The sequence below is a fragment of the Physeter macrocephalus genome, chromosome 19 (genome assembly GCF_002837175.3).
Source record: "Physeter macrocephalus isolate SW-GA chromosome 19, ASM283717v5, whole genome shotgun sequence".
NCBI classification, from domain to species: Eukaryota; Metazoa; Chordata; class Mammalia; order Artiodactyla; family Physeteridae; genus Physeter; species Physeter macrocephalus.
Window position 1 is genome coordinate 70,199,758 of NC_041232.1, and position 26,939 is coordinate 70,226,696.

The 26,939-nt window shown below is 39.2% G+C and overlaps 1 protein-coding gene across 8 annotated transcripts in view; it reads left to right on the forward strand.

The window, feature by feature from the left end:
* Positions 1-2,852: 2,852 nt before the first annotated feature.
* WDR7 (WD repeat domain 7) overlaps positions 2,853-26,939 on the forward strand; it is a 375,792-nt gene continuing 351,705 nt past the window's right edge. For 5 of the 8 annotated variants that reach the window (XM_024132236.3, XM_028480814.2, XM_028480812.2 and 2 more), the window contains exons 1-3: positions 2,854-3,070; positions 19,464-19,543; positions 22,858-23,029. In XM_024132236.3, the coding sequence (XP_023988004.1) occupies positions 22,871-23,029 (159 nt within the window). In that variant the 5' untranslated portion in view covers positions 2,854-3,070; positions 19,464-19,543; positions 22,858-22,870. Of the gene's footprint in view, positions 3,071-19,463; positions 19,544-22,857; positions 23,030-26,939 lie in introns of all 8 variants that reach the window. The other 3 variants (XM_028480810.2, XM_028480813.2, XM_028480811.2) reach the window with 2 other exon arrangements.

The window sequence follows — 26,939 nt, forward strand, 5'->3', positions numbered from 1 at the left end:
CTTTAACCATGCTATTTTCAGTCTTTTGTCATTTATAGACAGTTATTGTTTTACTCTGATGATTTACAAAACTGAAGATCTTCAGGAAGATTCATAAAAAGGACTTTTTGACACATATAGGTTTCTGATAATTTTTAGATTATACCACTGAACTGGGTAAGAAATAACAAAACTGTAATGGAAAACCTGATGGCTTATGAAACTACTAACAAAAGATCCAAATCAACAAGAATTAATTACATGTGACTGAATGAACTGATGAGTAAAATGTACAATTTTATGACTTTTTCTCTTAAATATTACTGGCTCTTACTATTTTTTTTCCAGATAAGAGTAAAACTTTCCTCTTATGCCAACTATGATGAGCAGCAAGTTGATAAATTATACCTTTGGAAATCAAGATAAGACATTTATCCTTTTCTCTCTACCTGATCTTTCCAGAATTTGGCTTCTCTATCTGGTTCGCCTCTGGATTTGTTGGCTTATTGCGATCCTGATTACAACTAGTTATACTAATCAGTGTTTTAATTTTTTCTCTTTGTTGTTTTCAGACGTTTTGTGTCTCTCGCTGCTATACTATGACCTTATTAATGCTACTACCTATATTACTTATATCCTACTTTGTAAGATTGTTGTTCCTTGTTGTTGTTCCATTACTTGATGTGTAACCAGATCTCTGACAAAACTAATGATGGCTAATTGTCTTGAGGCAATTTATCACATATATAGCTCTATACAAAATTACCTATAATAGTACAACTCTAGATATAGGAAAAAGCAACAAGGGAGAAACAATTCCTGGATCATACTAGACTAGTAAAAAACAGAATCCAAAGAATTTTTAGGTTATTAACAGGGCCTAATCCAGATATAGCATTTGAATAGCCTTTCAACAAAATCCTTGCCTGACCCAGGAATGAGCATTCCTAGTGCTGTGGGACAAATTGGTCATAAAATGCCTCCCAAAACATGGTCAACTTTATGACCAAAAGGAGGGAATATGTAAACAAAAAGAAGAGTCTTGCTCATCATCCAGTTATATTAAGGGTTAATATAACCCACTGCCCTGAGGGGAATTCAGAGTGGAGAAAAATAGGATGGAGCATTCTGTGCTTTGGATGTATGGCCCCTAAATAATAAAGATGCATTTCTAAGGAAGATTCTTGCATCTTCCCATACATAGGAAAGCACTAAAATTATTAACTTGAGATACCTTTGTGTGTGTGTGTGTGTGTGTGTGTGTGTGTGTGTGTGTGTGTGATTAGCAATAATCTTTTAGGAAGATGTATGCTTGACCCATGTATTCCCCAGCCAAGGTGCACTCAGCCACCCCCCAACCCCCTGCCCCCAGCCCCCCTCGCTGCATGGCTTGCGAGATCTTAGGCTTGTGTGGTCTTAGTTCCCTGCAGGGATTGAACCCGGGTTATGGAAGTGAAAGCACCGAGTCCTAACCACTGGACCGCCCGGGAAGTCCCCAAAATTTCATTCTTATAAACTGGCTACTCCCCAACCTCTTAGGAGCAGTCCTCTCAGAGCTACTGAGAGGCTATTTCCAGGTCTATAGTCCTCAGTAAATTCCTTGAATGAAACTTAACTCACAATTTCTACGTTGTGCATACAGCAGGAATAATAAAACATTCCTTTTGTTGGCTTTTGACCAAACCAACACTTAGCTCTCTTTTGGTAAATTAACAAAGAAATGACCCAGTCTGAAGGAGTTGTTTCTCTGTTCTGATGCCTTAATTGGCTGCTTCAGGGCCCATCCAAGAGGACTTTGCTAATCAAGGTGTGATCCAAGGACCAGCAGGAATGGGTATTACCTGGGAGCTTGTTAGAATGGGAGAATCTCAGACCCCACTCCAGACCTACGGAATCAGAAACTTCATTTAAACAAGCTCCCCAGGTGATTCATACACACAGTAACTTCTGAGGACTGCAATAGAATTCTTACTTGTCCTATAAACCCATTAGTGAGATTACAAAGGAAAAACAAAGCCAGGGAATGAATATATTGTCTATCTTTTTAACACAACTGACTGTTGGTCACCAGCATGGCACCAGTTTTTTCCTTGGCTACCATTCATTCATTCACTCATTCACCAAATATTTGGGAGGCAGATAAGCAAGCATAATAAGTAATTAACATCTATTGAGCTTGTTTAACCTTCTAGACATCCACGAGGTTATTATGCCTATTTCGTATGTGGGGATATTGAGGAGAAAAAAGAGAAAAAGCAAGATGCCCCAGATGACACTAACAGAGTACAGTGGAGGAACCGGGATCCGAATACATGCCTCTCTGAATGCAGAACTTACGTCCACCACTCTTTGCCGCCCACACGAGTGTACATTCATTCTCTCCCCTGTACAGGAATGTTGCACAAGGTCAGACTTCCCCTAGTCAAGTAGCCGAGTTCCTCCTCTGGCCCCATGCATCGGGGCCAACAGCCAAGATCGGGGTCAGAGGAAAACAGTAACCAAGTCCCAGAGCTAACACTTTCCAGGAGTCTGGACCGAGTCTCGGGAGCAGAAGACTAAATCTGCAACATCCTGGTCACAGGACACAAACACCTAGACTTGCCATTTCATCCAACCCTCCATCTTGGTCCTCCCAGCATGGGACTACGAGGCGAGAAGAGAGCCTAGACCAGCCTTCCCATAACCAAAATGGCCACCGTGCACTCCCTGCCCACAGCTGACATGTTCGCCTCCGTTTGGTCTCCATGGTAACGCAGGCCGCTCTTTTCGTGCCGGCCTAGGCCAGGCTTGTAGGGAAATGAGGGGAGTTTCCCTCCCCCTCATTTTTGCGACAGTTGCCGGGAAAGTCACGGCAGTTGGCTGGTGTCAGCTGATTTACTGCAGCGGCGGCGGTGGTGGCGGCGGCGGCAACGGCATCTTGCAGCCTCTCTGGAGAGACGGAGGCTGGGCTGGGGTTACAGTCCAAAGTTTTCCCACCAGGATTTGCCCACCCCACCTCCTCTCTGGATACGTCCTCGCCTTGTCCTCTTTGCCAGGACGCCTGCAGGTGGTGGGACAGAAAACATCGAGGCATAAGATGAAGCTGTGACAGGTAAAGGGCTTTCGAGCTTCCCCGGGGGGGACCCCAGCGCGGAATGTGCCCTCAACGTGGAGGTCAGAGGCCGGGGGTCAAGGGTCACAGCTCCGCTGCAACTGGGGGTGGTGCCAGCTGTCAGAGCGCTGCTGCTGGAAGCTCTGGTCTGTGCGGCGCCTGCAGGTTCAGGCCCACGACTAGGCGCCTGTGCCTGGAGCGTGGGTCCTGCCAGGGGTCTCTGGGACTCCTTGGCCGAGTGAGTGACATTTGCTACTGGTGACACTGGCTTTGGTCTTGAGATGGGACCGCCTTGCCCGCAGTGGCAATCTAAACGGGGTGAGATGCTTAATGTTAATGGGTGGGTGGTTCTTAACAGTGCTTTTGGGAAATGCTGTGCTTGCTTTTGGGGTACACATAGCCTCTCCTGGTACTCTTTAGTTTGCGCTTGCCGAAGGTACTCAGACGTCTGTTAGTACACCTGCCCTCTCTCATCCCTTTGCCCTAAGACTTGGTCTAAGAGGATTCCTGCTATGCCCTCTCCCTTACTAGTGGGTCCCAGCGTTCTGAAACTGTATGTTTGGAGTTAGCAATACCCTGCCTTGGATTCAAAAATTGCGTTTTATGTTTTGATTCACTTGCTATGTCAGTTTCTCGGGTCCTAGAATTTGAAACTATGGCAGCTACAGTTGCATCACAGACAGCACTGGAATTGTTGATGCTGCTGATTTTAGGGTTCAGTGAGGGCTACAGCTTGCTTTTGCAGTAGCATTTGCCAGGAGCCAAAAAAGGCAAGCTGTGGCTCTTTCTGACGTTTATTGTTTAGGGCTTTATGGGCAGGATGTCAAGAACTGCCTGTTATGTGAGAGAAATTGATTGAGTTTTTTGAAATATACACACACCCACTTCTTTATAAGTAATTCGCGACAGTATGGAGGTGGAGGACAGCTTAAAAGTGAAAATAATGTGTTGAAATGCCTTTATTATTTCAAACCGGGCAAACAGAACAGTATAAATACGTAGTAAATGCCTTGTTAATTTCCTTTTTTAAAAAAATGTATTTTATTAAGGGACTTCCCTGGTGGTCCAATGGTTAAGACTCCCTGTTTCCACTGGAGGGGGCGCGGGTTCGATCCCTGGTCGGGGAACTAAGGTCCTGCATGCCGCGCGGTGCGACCAGAAAAAAATATTTTTTTATTGAAGTACAGTTGATTTATAACGTTGTGTTACTTTCTGGTGTACAGCAAAGTGATTCAGTTGTACGTATGTATAATAGTTTGCATTTGCTAATCCCAAATTCCCGGTCTATCCCTCCCCCACCCACCCTCCCTCTTCACAATCACAAGTCTGTTCTCTATGTTTGTGAGTCTGTAACTGCTTTGTAGATAAGTTCATTTGTGTCATACTTTAGATTCCACACATGCCTTGTTAATTTTCAGAGATTATTGTGAGAAATTCATTTAAGTGTCTATCTTTATTTTTTAAATGCTCCAAACCCTACTTAGCAGCAAGACCGGAGTGTACACTTTGTTTTTTCTTATTGCCACCTGTAGCTAAATTTTAAAAGATCTTGATAATTGGATAACTCAAAGGGACTGGGCTTTGCCTTGTTTGAATATCACCGTGGGAACTTAAATTTTGAGGTAGTTAGCCTTTTTTTCTTTTTTCTTTTTTTTAATAGGGGGGAATACCAACCGTTATTTACACTTGGGTTCAAGTTCAGAGTCATCTTAGTATAGCGAAGCAGTAAAAAGCACAGATCCTGGCACTAAGGTTCATATTCCAACACAGAATAATAACTAAGTGACAACTGGCAAATGTTACCCACAGTCTCTTCAGTAAAGTGCGGAGAGCATCACCCCAGCTTCCAGCAGGCTGTCATGGCTGCCTCTGCCGCAGGGTCCACCCTGGGTACTCCACCTCGGAGGCAGCTCAGCTAAGAGAGTGTGGGCTCTGCAGGTCTCAGCTCAGTGGTTAGGGTGGGACTCAGTGAGTTACTGAACCTCGGAGGTAACCCCTAACTCCAAGACATTCACCAAAGGTGAGAAACGGGAACGCGGACTGGTTCAAGGACTGAGTGAGATCTTACAATTTCCTTTGGTTTTCATTTGGATATAAGCTCTGTTTTGAGGCAGAGGAAGCGAGGTGGTCTATGTGTGTGACAGGCTTAGCATCGCAAACTCTAAAGGTAGCGAGCTGGTTTTGTGCCTTTGCCATCGGAAGGTAGGGTGACATTTAGCCTTAGCGGTGTCCTCTGTGTTAGGTGAGTCCTTAAAGTTTGTTTTGTACCTCAAATGCAGAGGATTGAGTTAATTTTTTCAATTCAGTCATCATCATTGGGCTGTTCAACGTGTGTCTCCGGTTTTTTTTCATTTCATTGTCTTTTATATCCAGTTTCCACTCCCTTCCCTTGCGCACCAACCCCTAGACAGCCATTCCGACATGTATGATGTGTATCCTTCTGTTGGCATGTGTTATTAAATGTGTGTTGTTTGGGGTGCCTACATTTCATATAAATTTAATTAATTAATTATCTATTTTACTTTTGGCTGTGTTGGGTCTTTGTTGCTGCGCGCGGGGCTCTCTCCGCCGCGGCGAGCGGGGGCTCCTCTTCCTTGCGGTGCGCGGGCTTCTCATTGCGGTGGCCTTTCCGGCTGTGAAGCGTGGGCTCCAGGTGCGCAGGCCTCAGTGGTTGTGGCCCGCGGCCTCTGGAGCACAGACTCAGTTCTGTCGCACGGGCCTAGTGGCTCTGCGGCATGTGGGACCCTCCCGGACCAGGGCACGAACCCGTGTCCCCTGCACTGGCAGACCGACTCCCAACCACTGCGCCACCAGGGAAGTCCCCCTGGGCACCCACATTTTAAATTTATAGAGATGATATCGTGCATGATCTCATTAACGTTTTTTCGCTCCCTGCTCTCTACTGCTTAAGGGTCTATTTGTGTTGCTGTCCGTTGCTTCTAACTGCTACACAGGACTTCAGAATTTCCATCTGCTACACTTTGTATGCCGACTGTTCTAGATACCCATGTAACGTTCATTTTCCTACCACTTTAGGCAGTACTGTGAGAAACATACCTTTTAGACCTCTGTGATGCTTTCTTTGAGATGTATATCCAGCGATGTGATTTCTGGATCATAGGGTTTTCATATACTTTATTGAAGGATTGCCAGATTGTGTTCCAGAGCAAGCCGCCGTGGTCTACACACCAGCAGGCAGTTCAGGAGAGTTTCTGTATCCTTGTAACCCCACCAGTGCTTAGTGTTATCCAGCCCCCTGCTTTTTCCAGACGCATGGATACAAAGTGAAATCTCATTTTAAATTACATTTCACTATTACTCAGGAGTTTGAGCCTTTCTTCATGGGCATTTTATCTTTTTGGGTTTTTCCCTTTTGTAAAATTGTTTACTCCTTTACCCATTTTTATTTTGAGGTTTCACGCCTTTTCTTGTTGATCTTCAGAAGCTCCTTGTATTTCCTAGGTACTAGTCCTTTAAATATTGTATCTGTTTCTATTCTGTCATTTGTCTATAACTTTTTTTATGATGTCCTTCATTGAACAGAAATTTTCTACTGGATACAATCAAATTAAAATTTTTTTGCCTATGGTTTGTGTTTCGGGGGTTTTGTTTAAGAAGTCTTTCCCCAATCCTGTGTCACAGAGTTAGCTATTTCATGTACTACTAACTATAGTTTTCCTTTAAATTTATAGGTCTTGAATACATCCCTAGTGTCTTTTTACATGTCACAAGGTAGAGATCCAGTTTATTTTCCGTATAGTGTGCCAGTTTTCCTAGTGTCATTCTCTCTTTTCCCCACAGATAAGTGGTGCCACACTTACTGTATATTAACCTCTCATAGAAGCTCTGAAAACTGTATTCTGTTCCTTTGGCTTATTTGTTTGTTCTTGCTCTAATATCATGCTGTTTTAGTACTGCGGCTTTGTATGGTTATTTTTTCCTACATGAGTAAGTTTTCCTATTTATTTTGTTTTAGCTTTATTTTGAAATAATTATAGATTAAAGAAGTTGCAAAACTAGTACAGAGAGGTCTTGGTTTCCCCGATGGTTACATTTCATATAACTTCACCCAATTTCCCTCAATTGTTACATTTTATACAACTATGGTGAAAGAGCAAAACCAAGAAATTGACATTGGTACAATGCCTGTATATAGTTCTGTGCCATTTTATCACCTGTGTAGGTAGATACCTGTAACCAGCACTGCAGTCAAGATACAGAACTACTCTATCACCACTAAGACCTCCTTTGTGCCACCCCTTTCAAGTCAGTTCCGTCTCCCTTCCTCTATTAACTCTAACCCCTGTTCACTAGTCAATTTTCCATCTATACTTTGATCATTACAAGTGTGCTGTATAAATGGAATTATACAGCATGCGACTTTTTGAGATTGAGATTCATCTGAATTGTTGGGTGAGACAATTTTTGAGAGTCATCCAAATTGTTGTGTAATTTGGGTAGTATTCCATGGTATATATGTACCACAGTTTGTTTAAACATTCACTGGGACATTGGGGCTGTTTTCAGTTTCTTGCTATTACAAACAAAGCTGCCTATGAACATTCTTGTACAGTTTTTTTTGTGGATATAATTTTTCACATTTTCTGGGATAAATGCTAGGAATATGATTGCTAGGTGGTATGGTAAGTGTACGTTTAGTTTTTGAAGAAATTGCCAAACTGTTTTCCAGAGTGGCTGCACCATTTTACATTCCCACCAGCAATGTATGAGAGATTGAGTTTCTTTGCATCCTCGCCAGCATTTGGTAATTGTCACTATAATTCATTGTGGTCTTAATTTATGTTTCCCAAATGGCTAATGATGTTAAATTTCTGGTAAGGCAAGTTTTCCATTCTTTTTCCATTTTCAAAGTTGGCTTAGCTATTTGTGGATTTTTATTCTTTTCTATATATTTTGGAGCTAGAGTTTCTAAAGACAGCACAACTAGAATTTTGATTTAGTCTGCAGTGAATTTATAGGTTTATTTTGGGGAGAGTTGACATTTTTATAATATTAGATCACCCTATCCAAGAGCATGGAATGGCTTTCCATTTATGACTGAGCAGGAAGAAATTTTTTGCAGTTTTAAAAAATGTCGTGAATAGATGCTAATTTAAAGTAGATTATTGCTAATAGAAGAAAATGCTATTGATTTTCATATATTGATATTCTCCCTTTGTGTGTGTGTGTGTGTGTTCTACTAGACAGAGATCAAAATCCATAGTATAAATCTTGAAATAGTTTTGGTACTTGTAGAGTTAGGCCTGGAACTAGGTAGTGCTTTTATTCCTGGTTTATCTGTTACATTCCTCTGTGACACTGTTTTGTTTGTTGCGATGGATAAACTCAATGATTAGAGTATGGGGGTTTATAGGTTCTGGTCCCATTTTGTCCATTCATTGTTGCACTTTACAGAGAGTTCATAATCTTAATATATGCGTGCCAGTGATCATGGGCAAAACCAACTGAGAGCTTATGTATGGCTCAGTGAGATCCTGTCACCAATAAGAGGATACCTTACCTTTCTACTTATAGATACTATGATTGTGATGTTAACTTAAAATTTGAACTCTGTGCACATTCATTTGCCTTGATTTGTGTCTGATACTTAAAGCCACTTTGCTGATAAGAGCACAAAAGATATTGTTGGAAGAAGTCCTACACCATGACTGCGTTCAGAAAGTCCTGTCCAAGTGGAATTTTTTTGTTTTCTATTAAGTAACATATACACGATATTCATAAAATAGTAAATATTCTAAATAAAATTAGCCATCTTTTCCAAAATGTGTTGGTGATGTTTAATGAAAACGTAGGTCTTTTGGGCTGATGGTTGCTTGTGTTAGTAGTCGTCAAAAAATGTTGGAACAATAAAGTGTTAGGGCCCTGGTCAGTTCAGGGTGGAGAAAATTTCTGAAGTACTGAGAGTTATTCTGTAGGCTCTTGTAGAATAGAAAACTCCTGGAAAGGTGTGGCTTTTTAACCACTGCCTCCCATTCAGTGAGCAATTGTAACTTATGACCCTTCAGACTCACTGAAAACATTTTACTAGTGTTTTGCACATACATATTTCTCTCTGAATGTTGGTAGTTAGTATATGTCAATGATAACAGATTGATAGAATGTGCCAGTTACCTTCTGTTCTCACATTCAAGTTTTTTATTTGGCTGTCTTCCTTAAGGGCTCTTCTTTTTTCTAAACATTTCAAATACAAACAAACAGTAAGAAACCACCATTAATGGGAATGAAAAGTTCACTCTAATGCAATATCAGTTTACTTAGTTTGAGACAGGTGATTCACTAACAGGCCTTGGTGAGTGTGGTAGTGATTAGTTAAAGTAAACCGTGTTAGGTGATTTGCTGCGTAGGTCCTAAGACATGTCTTGTTGTGTACGTGTCACAGAGTAAAAGAGGCTAGAATACAGGTGCAACCTGCAGCTGGGGAAAAGCAATTAGTACATTAACAGGGATTTGATTAAGGAGACTTGTATTAATTGTTGGCATTATTATAGGAAAATTCATTGAAAGGAAACTCTGAAATCCGAAGCATGTAAAATCCAGGTGTATTTTAATTTATTGATGGGTACAACATTTTTAAAGCCAAGCAAATGAACCTCATTCATTACTTTGTTCATTTATTCAGTAAATATTTGGGTACCTCATATGTGGCAGAAATTCTAGGCACTGGGAATACAGTATAGAACAAAACAAACATAAATCCTCACCTTCTTGGAGCTTATGTTATAGTGGCAGATTCAGAGAAGAAATAAATAAATAGAACACTTGGTATATTAAATGACTGTAAGTGCTCTGGAGAAGTATAATAAAATACCATTGGAGTGGTGGATTTTGCAATTTATGCTGGTCAGGAAAGGCCTCACTGAGAAGATGACATTTTAGCAGAGACCCAAAGTGGTTGAAGGAGCTCTAAAGATGGACTTGCCATTACTTGAGATGGGGAAGACGGTGGGAGGGGCAGATTTGGGGAAGAAGACCGGAGACTCACTTTTGAACATGTCAAGTTTGAGAAGCTTATTAGCTATCCAGATGGAAATGTTGAGTAGGAAGCTGCATATGTGGAATCAGAAGAGAGCCACCAGCTAGAAACTGGGAAATTGTTAATGTATAGCTGGTGTTTAAAGCTGTGAGGCCTGGTGAGATCACTGAGGGAGGGAGGGAGGGAGTATTGCCAGAGGAGAGAAGCCCAAGGACTAAGCTCTGGGTATGCCAATATTTAAAGGTCAGAAAATGAGGAAAAATAGAGACTAAAGCCATGGACTTTAGCCTGCTACTAAAGGTAGCAGGAAAGTGTGAAGACTTGGGGGCCAAGTGAAAAAGTGTTTCAGGGGAGAGGAAGTAAGAACTATGCCAAATGCTGTTGGTGGGTCAAGAAAGATGCGGATTATGACTTGACTCTGGGTTTAGCAATGGGGACGTTTTGGTGACCTTGTCAAGAGCATTTGTGTGACAGGTGGAAACTTTTCTATAATCTACGCATTGATGTAAGGAGGGGGATAATGTTACAAATGAGGTCATTCTGATTTGGAAAGAGGTACATATCTCCTTAAGGTTACAGTTAATAAATGGGGGAGCTGGGTCTGCCCGAGTTAGTGTGACTCTCAAATCTTCACACTTACTCAACACAGCTTACTGATCCCCATATTGTGACAGTTCATCTTCTAGTTGGGAAAGCATGTTTGTTTTTTCTTCTGGGTATTTTAATTTACGAACAATGAGAAGCTTCAGTGCTCAGTTTAGAGTTTTGATGGCAGTGTGAGGGAGAGCAGTAGGAACGGTTGGGGATGGAGGTGAGATTAGAGGTGGGTAGGGAGATGAGGTTGAAGTTGCTTCTACCAGATGGGATCTGTTTACCCTAAAATGTAGGGGCTCGGTGGGCATAGTTTGCTTTTAGGTTAATCAGTAACTCTTGAAACTGAGGCAGGTTGGTGATGGATAGAGCATAAGTAGCTGCAGAAATTTAAAACGTGATTCATATGCCTCAAAATCTATGAATCATTTTTAAAACTGTGATTTATTTTTGACCAGATAGCTCTACAGTTCTTCAGAACCCAGCTCTTGCTCGCTCAGGGCCGTCTTAGCAAAATGAGAAGTAAGTGTAGTCTTCTGTTGCCATCTGCACATGCCACATGTTCTTTTGAAACAGAACACTGGAACTTCCTTTAGCAAAGCCGTCCTAAAGTGTCAGCTTCACTGGGAGTAGATTTCTTGCCACTCAAATAAGAGAGTATTATCTTGTCAACTTAGCGACGAGCTTGGTGTTCAGAAGGTGGTGTCCCTCACAACTGTTTAATTCCAGACACCCTTTGTTCTGAGGAAGCAGCTCAGTAATTCCTTCATGCATTTTATGATCCAGCTATCTCATTGCATGATAATAAACAGTCTTCATTACCTGACTCAGTTTTTTCTAAGTCTTCAATGAGTTGATAGCAAAGGCACAAGCACAAAGAAAATTCATAATATTAATGACTACTTCCTTCATCAGACCATGAATTTGACTTGAACACACTTTTTTGACAAATGATGTAGGGATGTTTTGAGAATTTGAATAAACCTTTAAAGATTTCTTTCTTCATTCATTGCAATGGTGGCAAGTAGGTTTAGTTATTTAGTCTGTAGTCCCTGCTTTTCATAATCCCCATTGGTAGGTGGGTAGTGGAGGCCTGCTTGCTCTTGTTCATGTGTGCCTGTTCTCTTGAGAGAGAATTTGAGTTTGTTTTTGTCTGCAGGTCTCAGAGGGCCTGCCTTGGGGCTCAGGAAGCAAACAGACCAAGACAGTATTGACTCTCTGGTGAAAATGCCTGTATTCCTGGGCTAGAAATACATCTTGCTTTTGCATTTGAGCATTAGAAAGGCAATATAGAGAAATGAACATTGATCTGATACTAGATTTTTCATATGTAATCTTTCCTTATAGCTTTTAGAAATCACATGGGATACCAGTATCCCATGAGATTTTGCAGAACAGTATGGTCTTATCAGAGTATCACTCCATAGGTTATTCATGGTTTTAAAGGGGAAAAATAGTTACAGTGAAGGTATCTGGTAGTCACTGCCTTAGTGAAGCGGTCATAGGTGGCATCACTGATAGTGGGACAGTGTGATGTCACGTCTCCTGTGGTGATGCGGTGTGAAGTGTACATCACCTATGAAGGATGCTTGCCAAACATGTTTCACCTGAACCTGATGATGCCTTTAGATCCAACTTCCAGTTTATAGGAAGAACAGGAGATAGATGAACATGTGATAAATGACATTGTAAATAAAATCAGACAAATCTAAAATCTGGAACATTCTACAAGCAATTGGTTTTGTTTAAAGTTAATATGAAGAGTGAAAGTTAATATGAAAAATGAAGTAGGACTGTTCTAGAACTAAAGAGTAAAGAGGCATCACAACCAAATGCAGTGAGTAAAACTTGAATATTTTACTTACTGTTTAAAAAAAATTATAAAAGATCTTTTTTAGACAGTCGAAGTAATTTGAATATGGACTGGATTTTAGATACTATTAGAGAATTATTATGGTATTGATAATGGTGATTGTGATAATGGCATTGTGTTTATGAAGGAAAATGTTCTTATTTTTAAGCTTGGTATTTAGGGGTGAATTGTCATGATATGTGTAGGTTATTTTCAAATGGCTCAGCAAAAAAAAGTCTCTTTATATACACATGTATTGACAAGGGAAATTTGACAAAATATTATTTATGGAGTGATCTTGAGTGATCTTTATACTATTTTCAAACTTTTTGTATATTCAACATTTTTTGTAATAAAAAGTTGGGGAGAATCACAAGGGGAAAAGTAAATTTCATCTTAAGCCTTTTATTAAAAGAACAATCAAATTTAAAAAATATTCCCTTGGGGGACTTCCCTGGCAGTTAGTGGTTAAGACTCTGCACTTCCATTGCAGGGGGCACAGGTTCTATCCCTGGTCTGGGAACTAGGATCCCGCATGTCACACGATGTGGCCACAAAAAAAAAAAAAAAAAATTCCCTTGGGAGTTCCATGGTTGTCTAGTGGTTAGTCCTCTAGGCTTTCACTGCTGTGTTGTTCAATCCCTGATAGGGGAACTGAGATTCCACAGGCCGCTGCAAGGTGCAGCCAAAAAAAAAAAAAAAAAAAAAAGTCCAAATCTAGTGAAAAACAGGGATGAAAGATCCTCCCTTGTTCCTTGAATTTTTCGTAGGGCTTTCTAGGCCTTCGCATAGCTAGGCAGAATAAAGCTGAAAAAATAGGAAGAAGATAACTGGGAGAGTACACTGTACCAGAAACCAAAGAGAGAGGGTTGAGGATTAACAGATAATCAGCCGTGTCAAACTAGTAGCTGTGTAAGACTGAATATAATGTAAGGACTGAGTAAGATGGTTAGAAAGAGTAGGTATCAACAGTCCATTAATGTCAAAGCATCCTCTCTTTCCTCACTTGTCTCCTAAGGCCTTGCTTCTCTCTGCAATATTGGAGAGTGCTTTCCTGGAGTATCATATTAGAGAAATGTTGACCTCTTCATGTAGAGGGCAATCTTGAGCATCCTTAGATTAGGTATGTTTGAAGATAGAATCTAGATTACATGAGACCTTTTGTAGTAAGGAAATGGAAACACTGTGTTTAAGACCATGGGTTTCAAGATGTTGATTGTAATTACAGTGAGAGAAACAGAGATAAAATGAGAGAAAGAATGAATGAGAGAGAGAGAGAGAGATAGCGATTACTAGATTTACAAGCAGGGGCTATTAACAAGTGAAAGTGTTTTGGACAAAAATGAGATGTGAACACGTTTGAAGGACAAAGCCTAATTTAACTGAAAGACAGATGAAATGGTAGACAGTGAAAGGATAATTAAGGGAGTAAGATCCTTCAAAGAGTCCAGGAAGAATTAGATTTAGCAAAAAAGATGAGATATTCCTTCCTCAGAAATATCTTGCTTGGCACACAGTGAAAGCTTAATAAATGCTAATTATTGTTATTCTCTGTTTATTCATTCAATAGGTACATATTGGTCACTAGTAAAAGTCTATAACTATTCTAGGTGCTGGTAAGTCACCTCAAATCCCAGTGGAACGCAGTTTGCTTGATAATGATTAAATAACAAAGATGGTGGGCTTACGTCCATGGTTTGGTTTTACTCTCCAGGGAAACAGATTTTAGTGGAATGGATGCATTTGTAAACAAATAACTACACACAAAGTGACGAGTGTTCTGCACCAGTGTGTAGAAAATCTTGTGAAAACGTGGTTGCAGGAGCAGTGAATCACAGGTTTTGGGACAGGGCACTCACAGCAGAGAGGAGCTAGTCTGGAACAGGTTATAGGCTAAAGACAAATACTTGTTAAAGTTAAACGATTTTTTGAAAACTCCATGTTGTGTGTGTATGTGCATCTTTAAAATAAAAGAACCTGGTGAATCAGGGCCATGGATTTTGTTTTATTTGTTTATTTATTTTGGCCCTGCACATCTTGTGGGATCTTGGTTCCCCTACCAGGGATCGAGCCTGGGCCCCTTGCAGTGGAAGTGCGGCGTCCTAACCGCTGGACCGCCAGAGAAGTCCCGTGGGCCATTTAATTAATTAATTTATTAAACTGTCTTTTGGAATACAGTGAAATACCCAAAGGACGGGGGAAAAAAACCCCTGAAGACCAAAGGATTTATCTTGAGAATCAGGATTCCCACTCAATCCAGTCTCTTACTTCTCTTATTCTTCCTTTTCAGAGGTAGTTTTCGTTACTGTTTTTTTCTTTTTAATTTGGTATCATTACAGAATTATTCTAAACGTTTTTGTGTGTGTATTACAGAAGTGCGTAGCTACATATATATATCCCTTTTAGAACCTAAAATGGGAATGTATTTTACACACTGTACTGCATCTTTTCCTCCCACTATATATTTTGGAGATTATTTCATATCTCATGCTGCAGTGTTCCATTGTAAAAACTCTCTAATAATTTATTTAATCCCTGATTTATGGACACTAAAGTTCTTTCCATGTACCCATTAACAATTAGAGAAATTTTCAAGCACATAAAAAGAGTAAGAACAATGTAATGAACACTCTTGTACTAAAAGGAACTTCAACGCTTTTTTTTACATTTTGGGTTCCCTGGCGAGCAGATTCTGAGATGTAGATTAGCACTCAGGGAAAGGAAGCAGGTTTGGCCAGAGGCAGAAGTTGATCTGTAATGAGTCTCAGCGGAATCTCAGCTGACCCTGGGGGTAGTTCCAAAGATGGAATGACCCTTCAGATACTGAATTGATATGAGGGGGCCTGGCCTTTACTGTTTATCCCTGGATTGATCAGTTGTTGGATGTGGGCTGCCCTACTGGAAGGGGGCAAGGTGTCTCCCTTTGGGTGGGGCAGTCGTTAGTGGGGGCTGACAGCCCAGTGCTCTCAGCGGCTGGGGTAATAAATCCTTTATTCCCGAGGTGGATCTGGATGCGAACCACCCATCACACTTATGATCCTGTTTCATCTTCATCCCTTCCAATACCTCTTACCCCCTCTTCCCCTCCACCATCTGCCACATGCCAGACCCCAGACATCAGATCATTTCATCCATAAATACTACAGTTCTACTTACCTTTGAGTAATGTGTTTTAGTAAAATCTTGATTAACCAGATTGACTGGAGAATGACGTTTTCTGGTAAATGGAATTTTGTGGTAAATGCAGACAACATAGAATAAGGAAGGGTATTTATTTCATTAGGAATCAGGAGGTCTCTGTGTGCCTCTGAGCTCTGAGATGAGTTTGCAGTGTAATTTTGAGAGAGTTGCTGAAGGACCTAAATGTGGAGGGTGGGAGGAGGGGCTCAGCGGCCCCTTCCCATAGTGAGTAGTTATGTTTAGGCAAAACTTTGTAGTCTTCTTTCCCTTTTATGGCAGATTTTGATAAAACTGCAAAACAGGGTTTAATTTTCTTTTCTATCAACTTTGAATTTGGAAAATGTGAGCAACTAAGCTCTTCTGTGCCTATTTAAATTAAGGGAAAAGAAGTCCACTAGGGATTGCCACTTACAGGACCTGAGAATAAAACCTCTTAAAGTGGGGTTTGCTCCAGGGGCTTCTGGATAGGTTTACCGTTCTGGCTCCCCCAGGCTTGGAGTTAGCGCTGATGTTACAGTTTCATAGTCCAGTCACCAACACCTTCCCTGCCTCTTACCCTGGAGCCAGTCTGTTCTTGGTAACAGTGAGAAGTCCGTGTTCCCACTTTAGTGACACCTGGGTTGTTTGTTGTTTTTTAAATTACCTTTAAGGAGGAAGGGCCCCATTGAAGGGTAAACTTGTAATACATTGGAATTTCAAATATTATGTACTTGTGTTTATAAAGAATAAATAAATATCCACTCAAATAGATCTCTATAAGATGGTAATGAGCTATATACTTCTCTCCATTTGTATATTAGGAAGCCAGATTTTTTTTTTTTTTTGGTCAGTTACAAAAGGCTTTCTTTTACAACTGCTTAAATATCAAAAACAAAAGCAAAACAGCAGGAAGTTGACCCATATTTCATCAACTTTTGCAATGACTTAGTTCACTGCTACAGGCAAAGGGTGATTGGATTTTTGCCGTTCACGTGAGACGCTTTTTGTTGAGTTCTCTGGTGCCATTTTGTGAACATATTTCCTGAGCTCTAATTTCTCTGAGACCAGATTATGCCTCTGTTCCTCTGTTGCCTCATTATGTTCTTATTTTCCTCTCTCCCCCCACCCCCCATGCTTGCTTCCTTTCTCTTAGCACTCTGCTTGGAAAGTAATGTTGCCAAATCTGGTTCCCAGTGCACCAATGCCGAATAAAAATACGGAGACAGAAAAATGGAAGATAAGAAATAGAGAGGCTTTTTATTTTCTTTGCCAGGCAAAGGGAAGACACAGCAGGCTAGCGCCTCAAGAACTGTGACCCCCACTTCCTGGGGAATTACAGGGATTCTTATAGGGGAGTTCGACGTCCGAAGTGAGTGATAAGGATCAAAATGGTGAAGGTCTTGCATTCTTCTTCTTCTTCTTGCATTATTTCAAAACAGTCATTGCTGGAGTCAGGCAACCTGGTAATTGGGTCCGTTAGCCTCTGGGTTATCGGTCTACATATGACCTCCTTTCTGAAATACAAACAGCTACAAGGGGTTATTTGCTGCAAGAGTTTATAGGGAGAGTAAAGAGTAAATACCAGGTGCAGGGTGTAAATTACCTAAATTACACAGGATTAGGGGTGACAGGTTAGTTTTGTGAAGGACAAATCTAACTATAGACACTACAGATTAGTAACAGTTAAAATAAAACTAGGGTTGATTAACTCATACCAGTTTATGTTTCTTCTTTAGCCTTTTCACTGTTCCCCTTATTTTCCTGGTTATCAGGAGAGGAAAAACCTCATTTCTGTTTTTGTTGCAACAGTAATAGTCATTCATGTCTTTTTCTTGCCTCTGGCCTTACATATTTCATCAAACCCCATGATTTACTGTTCTATATAATGCTTTATATTTTCTTTTTCTTTCAAAACTCTCATCATTTTAGCCAGGTTCTTATCACTGCACCCAGGCTTATTGCAGTAGCATCCCATTTGGTTTTCCTGTCTGCAGTTTTCTCTGTGTTACTCCAGACTCCATACTATATCAAATAGTCTTAGCATGCTGCTTCTCTGCTTAGATGGATATATAGTTATGGGACCATTAAGTCTCTTTAAACTCTGGTCCTGCTCAAGACCATTGTGAAACCTTGTAGTATCTTCTTCCTTCTCAAAACCTAAATTTGTAAATTCTGGTTAGGTGTATGATAATTTATCTCACATATTAGAATCTGAAATTATTGATGACTTCGCTGGGCATCAGTATCATAATAATAGTGCCTATTCTTTATGTAGAGGGCGTTTAGTATGTTAAATTGTTTTCTCTTTACTTTTGTTCTTAGAGTACCTTTGTGTAAAAAACCTGTATCGAAATCTGTGTTGTGTTTTTATCAATTTGGTGTGTTGAACACCAAGTCCTATCTATTGTGTATCTAAAATAGCTCTCATAGTCATCTTATTATTACCATTTTCACCACTGCTACCCTTCATCATATATTTATTAAAGACTTCCCATATGGCAGACACTATGCTCCACATCATACGGTGGTAAATACATCGATGTGGTTCTTGTTCTTAGGGAGCTTAAAGACTAGTAGGGGAGACAGCCATTAGACAGAGAAATCCAGAAATAGTAATGAAGTTGTGATACATTTAGGCACCATCTCTCTTACCAGCAGTACTGCAGTAGCCCCACTGGTCTTCAAACCCAGAGTTTTCTCCCTCCCTTTTTATTGTAGCTAGAGGGATCTTTCTGAAAAGCTAATCAGATTTAAAGCAGTTGACTTGTTTTCCATTGCTATCAGGTTGAACTCCAAACTCCTTGAGGTGGGTTACCAGGTTCTGATGATTTGGTGCACGTTGGCTTGTTGTTTCTTGTCTCATCCCGCCTTTGTGCTCTGAATGCCAGCCCTGCTATTTTCTCTGTCCAGAAAGAACTGAGATCTCTTACCTTGGGGACTTAGGATATGTGATTCCTTGAGCCTCTTCCTTGGGTAATTACTACTCATTCTCACTCATCATTTCTTCCAAGAACCCTTCCTGGACCCATTGAAGTATAGGTTAGGATATCCATCTTTTGTGTCTCCATTAGGTCTTGAGATTTCTCCTGTATCACACTTTGTGGTAGTTGTTTGCATGTGTGTAAGCCCCATTGTGTAGGTCAATGTGTCTGTTTTATCTACGGTTGTAATTCCATGGTATAGACACAGAATGGAAACTTGGGAAATGAGATCAGAATTTAATTTGAAAGCTGTCTTAGTATTGGGATTGGAGTTTGTAGTATTATTTCTAATAAAGTCATGCAGAATTGAATTGTCATATTTGCAGATAGAATTGTTTGACAGGCATATACAGTAGTAGTACTTTTATATTGTGTCATAAAGTCAGTGAAAGATAGTAACCTCTTGAAAAGTACAACTTTATTAAATGTGTTAAGCGACAGTGCTGAAAGAAATCAGTAGATGTGGAAGCAGAATGTGAAGAATAGCAAAATCTGTGCTTTTTTTTTGTATCTATATGTGCTACTGGAAATAGCCTGTGCTTTCTAGAAGCAAAATCTGTGCTTTTTTTTTTTTTTAACATCTTTATTGGAGTATAACTGTTTTACAATAGTGTGTTAGTTTCTCCTTTACAACAAAGTGAATCAGTTATACATATACATATGTTCCCATATCTAAAATCTGTGTTTTTAAAAAATTAATAGTTGCTGATCATCTGCCATGTGATGGATATTTTACTAGTTGCATTACATATATGATATGTCTTAACCTTTATGACAGCTTTCTGAAAGGAGGGTATTATTGTCCATCTTTTACAGATGGGGAAGCTGAGACCTAGAGGGGTAACTTTTTCAAGATTGCATAGAAGAGTCAGGATTTGAATATAGTTCTTCTGACTGTAAGTTCAGTGTTCTTTCAACTATTATTTTTGTTGTTGTTTTTAACTGAAGTATGGTTTTATTTCTGTATAGAACCGAGAAATAGGTGCAATTAGGTGAAATAGAAAAATACATGAAATTAAGGTAACCAAAAGAGATGACTTGATTTTTTATCTCTCAGACCCCTGCTCTTTATGATTTGATTTCTTTGACTTCAAAATGATTCAAAATTAATTTTATAACTACATCTTGATGAGAAAACTAAGCCTCAGAAATGAGATGATATGCTCAAAGCCTGCATGGTTGGTGGCAAAATGAGGGGTGGAATCTAGAACTGCTGTTATTTGACTCTAAAGCTTTTTCAGTAAAAAAGTTTTATTTAATAGCCAATGTCTAAATATAATTTTAAGTCAGATTTGATACAGACATAGATGAAAATTGAATGTTCTTAGGATTCTTCTGTTTTTAGGAGCATCTAGTAGTACAACATATTTATTTATAACTCTAAAATTTGAAAGGTGGTATTTCCCCTTAATGTATTTGTTACAAAATATGAGTATATTGTACACAATATTTTGGAGAGTTAGTAAGAATTTTCTTCAGAGTTTCTATTACAGTTAATACTATATGGCATTAATCATTTATCCAGTCACTTTTGATTTGGGCCTTTTCCAGAAAAACGTGATTTTTTTTTTTTTTATCCCAATGAATCCCTAATGTCCTTGGATATAGAGCAGTGAATTTTGAATTCGATCCCCCCCTCCCCCCCACCTTGGTTGGACAGAACTTCTTACCTAATTCCTCAGATAAGCAATTGTAGTAGCAGATAAGCTGATGTAGTATGATCCCCTGGAAAAGATATAGTGAAGTTCTGTAACATTATTTCCTAAGGGAGAATTGCTTTTTGGATAATTAATTTTAGGCTGTGTTCTTTAAAAGGACACGTCCCTGCTATGAGTTGAATTGTGTTCCCCTAAAATTCATATGTTGAAGTCTTAACCTCTAGTACCTGAGAATGTGCCCTTATTTGGAGGTCTTTATAAAGGTAATCAAGTTAAATGAGGTCATCAGGGTGGGCCCTAAACCAACATGACTGTGTCCTTATAAAAAAAGGGAGAGACCTGTACATAGGAGAACACCATGTGAGCATGAAGTTGACCTTCTACCAGCCAAGGAGAGAGGCATGGATCAGATCTTTCCCTTCACAACCCTCAAAAGGAACTGTGACACCACCTACTTTCAGACTTCTAGCTCAAGAGCTATGAGACAACAAATTCTGTTTTTTAAACCACTCAGTTTGTGGTCAGGGCAGTTTTTAGGAAACTAATACAATGTATTCCCTTATGAAGATTCTTAATTGCCCTTAATGAGAATTCTTCTCAGATTCTGATTGACTGTCAGTTCCTGATTTTCGTTAGAATGTGAAGATTTGTTTTAGTTTCTGGAGAAGCTGAGTTAGAGATGGATGTGTTTTCTTGTGTTTTCCAATACCTTTATCATGTTATGGGCGATTATTTTCACTTGTTTTAAGAGCTATGAAATGTATTCTTCTTCCAGGTTTCCTTGAGCTCCTTGTCACTTGAATACCAGAATGTTCTTTCCTGTTGCATCAGAACAGACCCATCTCCCTGTCACACACATATTCCTTAGGGCTGAATCTGTGTATTTGCATTCTCTTCAAGCTAGGCACATGCATCGAATACAAGTGCTCAAATATCGAGAGAAATGTTCTTTCCAGATCTCACCATATTGTGTTAGATGCTGTGAACTTATTTAATTGAGAGAAATCTTCGGTGATATAACTTAAAAATGAATGTTGTCACCATGGAAAAATGAACTCCTTCCAGATTCTCTTTTTGAGAAAGTCACTGTTGGATATGTTATTCAGCCAGTAACATGCTGTACCAAATTTGTTAAAGTTGGCTCAGTGCTTTGTTTCATTTTCTAATATTAAATAGGAATATGGAAAGAATTGTTAGTGTCATAGTAGTCTATGAACTGCTGAACATGATACATAAATGGTTTTATAAATAGGAAGGGAACTTGGAATTTTTCCCAAGTGGTAGCAAACAACTTTTACTTGTAGCAAACAGATGACGTTTTGGGGAAAACAAATTGATGAAAGCCATGAATTCTAACAAAAAATAAAAGATGTAATATACATAGACTGCTTTTGGTAAACATCATTCATAATTTTTTACTTGCCTAATTTTCTTTCTGGGGAAAGGGATTTTAGTTTTAGTTTTATTTATTTGTTTAAAGAGTGTAAGTAGTGGATTAAAGAAAAGACTTTTGCTAAAAGCAACCAGCAGTAGGACCATGGATATTAAACTAGTTTCTTTCATAGAAAGTGCTTATTCCTTTAAGTGTCTCTGAAAATGAAAATTTCTTAGGACAATCTTAGCGTTCTAAAGAGTCTAGATTATACACATATCTTTTGTTGCCACGTAGAAACCAAGCCTATTAGTGACTCCTAGTGTCTCAAAAGGTCTGGCAGAGTCTCTGTCTTATATGGAGCCCTCTCTGATTATGCCAGTTTTCACGTCTCTTGAACTTCTCTGAACTAGTATTTAAGTCTTTAATCACACAGTTTATAACACATAAATCTAGTTGTTTCACTAACTAGATCTTAATTTTGTCATATGAAGGAATAATTCCTTATATTTGTGCTACAAACAGGGTACTCTAATATACACTGCTTAATTGATTATTCATCTCAAATTTAAACACCTTTACCAGAACTAAATTTTTACTATGCAGAAATGAGTTTAAAGTTCTTTATCCCTCAGGTTTCAGAGTTTAGAATAAAAGACATTCGTGACTTTGAGACATAGTAGGTTTGTACTAAATATGGTGAATGAATTTCTCAGTGGGCAATATTCTTTTTAATGTTTAGGACACTGTCGAAAACTCTCAGTTTTTCTTGGACATTGCTAACTATTATTGGTTTGGAGACTTAACAAGATTTGGAGACCTCACTTGCCTTGGTAGCATAGCAGAGTGAGTAAGACCCCGGGTTCTAAGTCAGGCTGCCTGGGTCTTGACTGGGGCTCCATTTCTTCCATTTTCACTTTGCAACTCTTTATGACTCACTGTCTTTACATGTGAAAGAGGAGTGCTAATAGTACTTACTGTGTGATTTGTTGTGAGGATTAATTGAGATTTTAATTAGATTTTATATACTTTTATGTATGTGTCTGTTTTATTTATATATAATGTTTAGAGGAATTTTTGGCACTTAGGAAGTTCAAGTTGGCTTCATAAGAAAAAAATGTGTAATATGTTTTAGAAGGAAATATTATAACGTTTGACATTATTCTTATAACATTTCCAGGTTTGAAAGCACAATGGCAGGAAACAGCCTTGTTCTACCCATCGTTCTTTGGGGTCGCAAAGCACCAACCCACTGCATCTCAGCAGTACTTTTAACAGATGATGGGGCCACGATCGTGACTGGATGCCATGATGGGCAAATCTGTCTCTGGGATCTTTCAGTAGACTTGGAAGTGAGTGTTTGAAGTGCCTATTGTACTTTTCACATATAAGAAACTACTTAACAAAAAATAACACAGTTCCAGAATAATTTGACCTCATAATATATCTTCTGTGAGATATATTTTGACTAAAATTGGTATTCAGAATGATTTTTTACATTATTCATCAGAGTTGACTTCTGCTGGCTTTTGGCTTGATTTTCAATTATAATAGCGATCCTGCCTGGCTTAATATGTTACATTTAACATTTTTCAGAAAATTTCTAACCATATTGAAGGTTTCCAAAAAAGATATTAAAAAACAATTTTGAGCATTTATACCTTCTAAGGTCAGTGTCTTGAAGAGAGCAAAACTTTTTGTAAAACTGTTTGTAAATTTTGTCAGATTTATTTTAAAAGTCGCTGTGTATTTTTTTTTTTTTTTTTTTTTTGTGGTATGCGGGCCTCTCACTGTTGTGGCCTCTCCCGTTGCGGGGCACAGCACAGGCTCCGGACGCGCAGGCTCAGCGGCCATGGCTCACGGGCCCAGCCGCTCCGCGGCACGTGGGATCCTCCCAGACCGGGGCGCGAACCCGGTTCCCCTGCAACGGCAGGCGGACGCGCAACCACTGCGCCACCAGGGAAGCCCCACGCTGTGTATTTTTTGCCATCCTTTACTGGTGTGGAATGCTCAGCGTGCTCTGCTTCTGGGTGCTGGCTCTCTGTGGACAGACTCTCTTTTTCCATATTTTAACCTCCAATCTCTGACAACTCTCCCCAGGAATTTTTCTGTAAGGGGGAACAGAGAAAATGGGGTGGTAGCTGGCATGGAATGTAGAAGCAAGAAAGTTGATTTTTTAACTAAACATTTTTTTAACAGCCTTATTGAGATAAAATTTACATGCCATACAATATACTCTTTAAAGTGTACAATTTAATGACTTTTTACTCTGTTCACAGAGTTGTGCCATTACCACAGTCAATTTTAGAATATTTTCATCACCTGGGAAGCAAACCTTGTACTTTGTAGCAGTTACTCCCGATATACCCCCATGTCCCCTGGGCAACCACAAATCTATTTCCTATCTCTATAGATCTGCCTGTTCTGGACATTTTATGTGAATAGAATCATTTAGTATGTGATCTTTTGTGACTGGCTTTTTTCACTTAGCATAATATTTTCAAGGTTAATCCATGTTGTAGCGTGTATCAATATTTCATTTCTTTTAACGGCCAAATGATATTCCATTGTATAGGTATACTGCATTTTATTTGTCTGTTGATCAGTTGATGGGCATTTGGGTTGTTTTTACTTTTTTTTTTTTTTTTTTGCGGTACGCGGGCCTCTCACTGTTGTGGCCTCTCCCGTTGCGGAGCACAGGCTCCGGACGCGCAGGCTCAGCGGCCATGGCTCACGGGCCCAGCCGCTCCGCGGCACGTGGGATCTTCCCGGACCGGGGCACGAACCCGCGTCCCCTGCATTGGCAGGCGGACTCTCAACCACTGCGCCACCAGGGAAGCCCTGTTTTTACTTTTGACCATAGTGAATAATGCTGCTTTGAACATTTGTGTGTGAGTTTTTGTGTGGACATATGTTTTCGTTGCTCTTAGGTATTCACCTAGGCATGGAATTGCTAGAACTGAAGAAATGATCCACACACTTGGATGACATGTCAAGGCTAGGGATACAGTTTGGAAAGTGACTGGAAATGAGTGTTGTAGAACGTGATATGCCTTCAGGATTGATAGCAAACTAAATATGAATGAGCAGTGTAGTGATGAGGAGAACAAAATCCCACCACATTTTATTGGAATTACTACAAGCAATAAGACTTACTTGTAAGATCTTAGAAACCATTCTTTTACTGAATTTTTTGCATGGATTTCACTAGAATGTTATGTTTATTTAAATTCAAGTAAGAGGGATAAAAGGGGGAGAGGAGACTGACTAGGAGAGAAATACATCCTTTGAAAGATATTAAGAGAATTCGACTCTTTATCCAGGGGAAAAGAAGGCTGAATAAAAAGTGGCTTGGTTATTGTCTTTTGATTCATATGGAGGGCCTTCTTAATGTACTTTATAGCAGTCATTTATGCCTATGAAGGACCAATAAGAAGTCATGTAACATACAGAGTGGGGAGGGCACAAAATACCTTCTCTTGAGGTCACGGTGTCTTCCCTTCTTCTGTTAGGAAAGGATTCAAAACTGTAGCTAGAACTTTTGCCATCCATATCTTGGTCTCCTTTTACCTGTGGAAAAGGGCAGCCTGGCCTAACATGGTGGCAATAAAATATCTGAGAGATATTGCAGAAGGAGTAGTTTAGTGAGTACCTAGACAGATGGTGATAAGAGTAAAGGAGGGAACCTGTTAATGCAGGTATTGTCTACAGTATAGTGTTTTAATGCTTCGACTACCTATAAAGCTGTAATTGCAGAGAATAAAACTATAATTGCAAAGAATAGTATAATACATGGCATTAATGAAAGAAGTGAAACATTATGGTAAGAGCTCAGATGTTGCAGGTGGGTGAAGTTGGCTTCAATCTTGGCTACTGTAGTGTCTAGCTGTGTGACTTTTGGCAATTTTTAACCATTTGGTGCCTAAGTCATGCCATGTTTCAAATAGGATCAACTACACAAGGCTGTGGTAAGGATTCTGTGAAGGAATGTGTATTAAGCAGTTATCACAGTGCTTGTACATAGTAAGGATTTAGTTAATGAATGTAATTGTAGCATCTCAGGTAGTAGAAAGGAAAAAAAGCTAAAGGGGGAAGAAAAAGGAGTGCTGATTGTTGGCTGACTATAGAACTAATAGCCTCAAAGTTCCAGATTGGAACATTGATGTTAGTGTTTACTCTTAAGAACTGACACATCACATCATTTTATTCTAAACATCACACCTTGCCACTGATAACTTGATAACTGTCACTTTTGAACTGTGGTCTTTGATGGTGGATGGTTATTTGAATATGTTGAACAGATTATCTTATATATCTTTGTACTGATTATGTGTGAAATGTTTATTAGTTAATAACTATGACATAAATTTTTATGGGATATGGTGAGATATAGATAAAAGGTATAAATATAACAATATACCATATTTTAATTTTTCTTCCAGTTATATTAATACTTATTGTGTGAAGCCTCCAACTTTGTTCTTTCTCAAAATTGCTTTGGCTATTTGGTGTCTTTTATGGTTCCACACAAATTTTATCACGTTTTTTTTTCCATTTCTGAAAAACACCAATGGAATTTTGATAGGATTGCATTCACTCTGTAGATTGCTTTGGGTAGTATGGACCTTTTAATAACATTAATTCTTCCAACCCAAGAACGTGGGATATCTTTCCAGTTATTTATTTCTTCCATTTCTTTCATTAGTATCTTATAATTTTCAGAATACAGGTGTTTCACCTCCTTGGTTAAAGTTATTTCTAAGTAATTTATTCTTTTTGGTGCTATTCTAATTGGGATTGCTTTCTTAATTTCTCTGTCAGATATCTTGTTGTTACAGAAACAACTGATTTTTGTATGTTTATTTTGTATCCTGCAACTTTTCTGAATTTGTTCATTAGTTCTAACAGTCTTTTGGTGGAGTCTTTAGGATTTTCTACATATAAGATCATGTTACCTACAACAGAGACAATTTTACTTCTTCCTTTTCAATTTGGATGCTTTGTTTGTTTATTTTTTTGCCCAATTGCTCTGGCTAAGACTTCCAGTATTATGTTGATTAGAAATGTCAAGAGTAGCTATCTTTGTCTTGTTCTTGATCTTAGAGAAAAGGCTGTTAGCTTTTTACTGTTGAATATGATGTTATCTGTGGGCTTGTTGTATATGGCCTTTGTTATGTTGGAGTACATTCCTTCTATACCCAATTTGTTGAGAGTTTTTTTTTTTTTTTTTTTTTTTTTTTTTTTTTGCGGTACGTGGGCCTC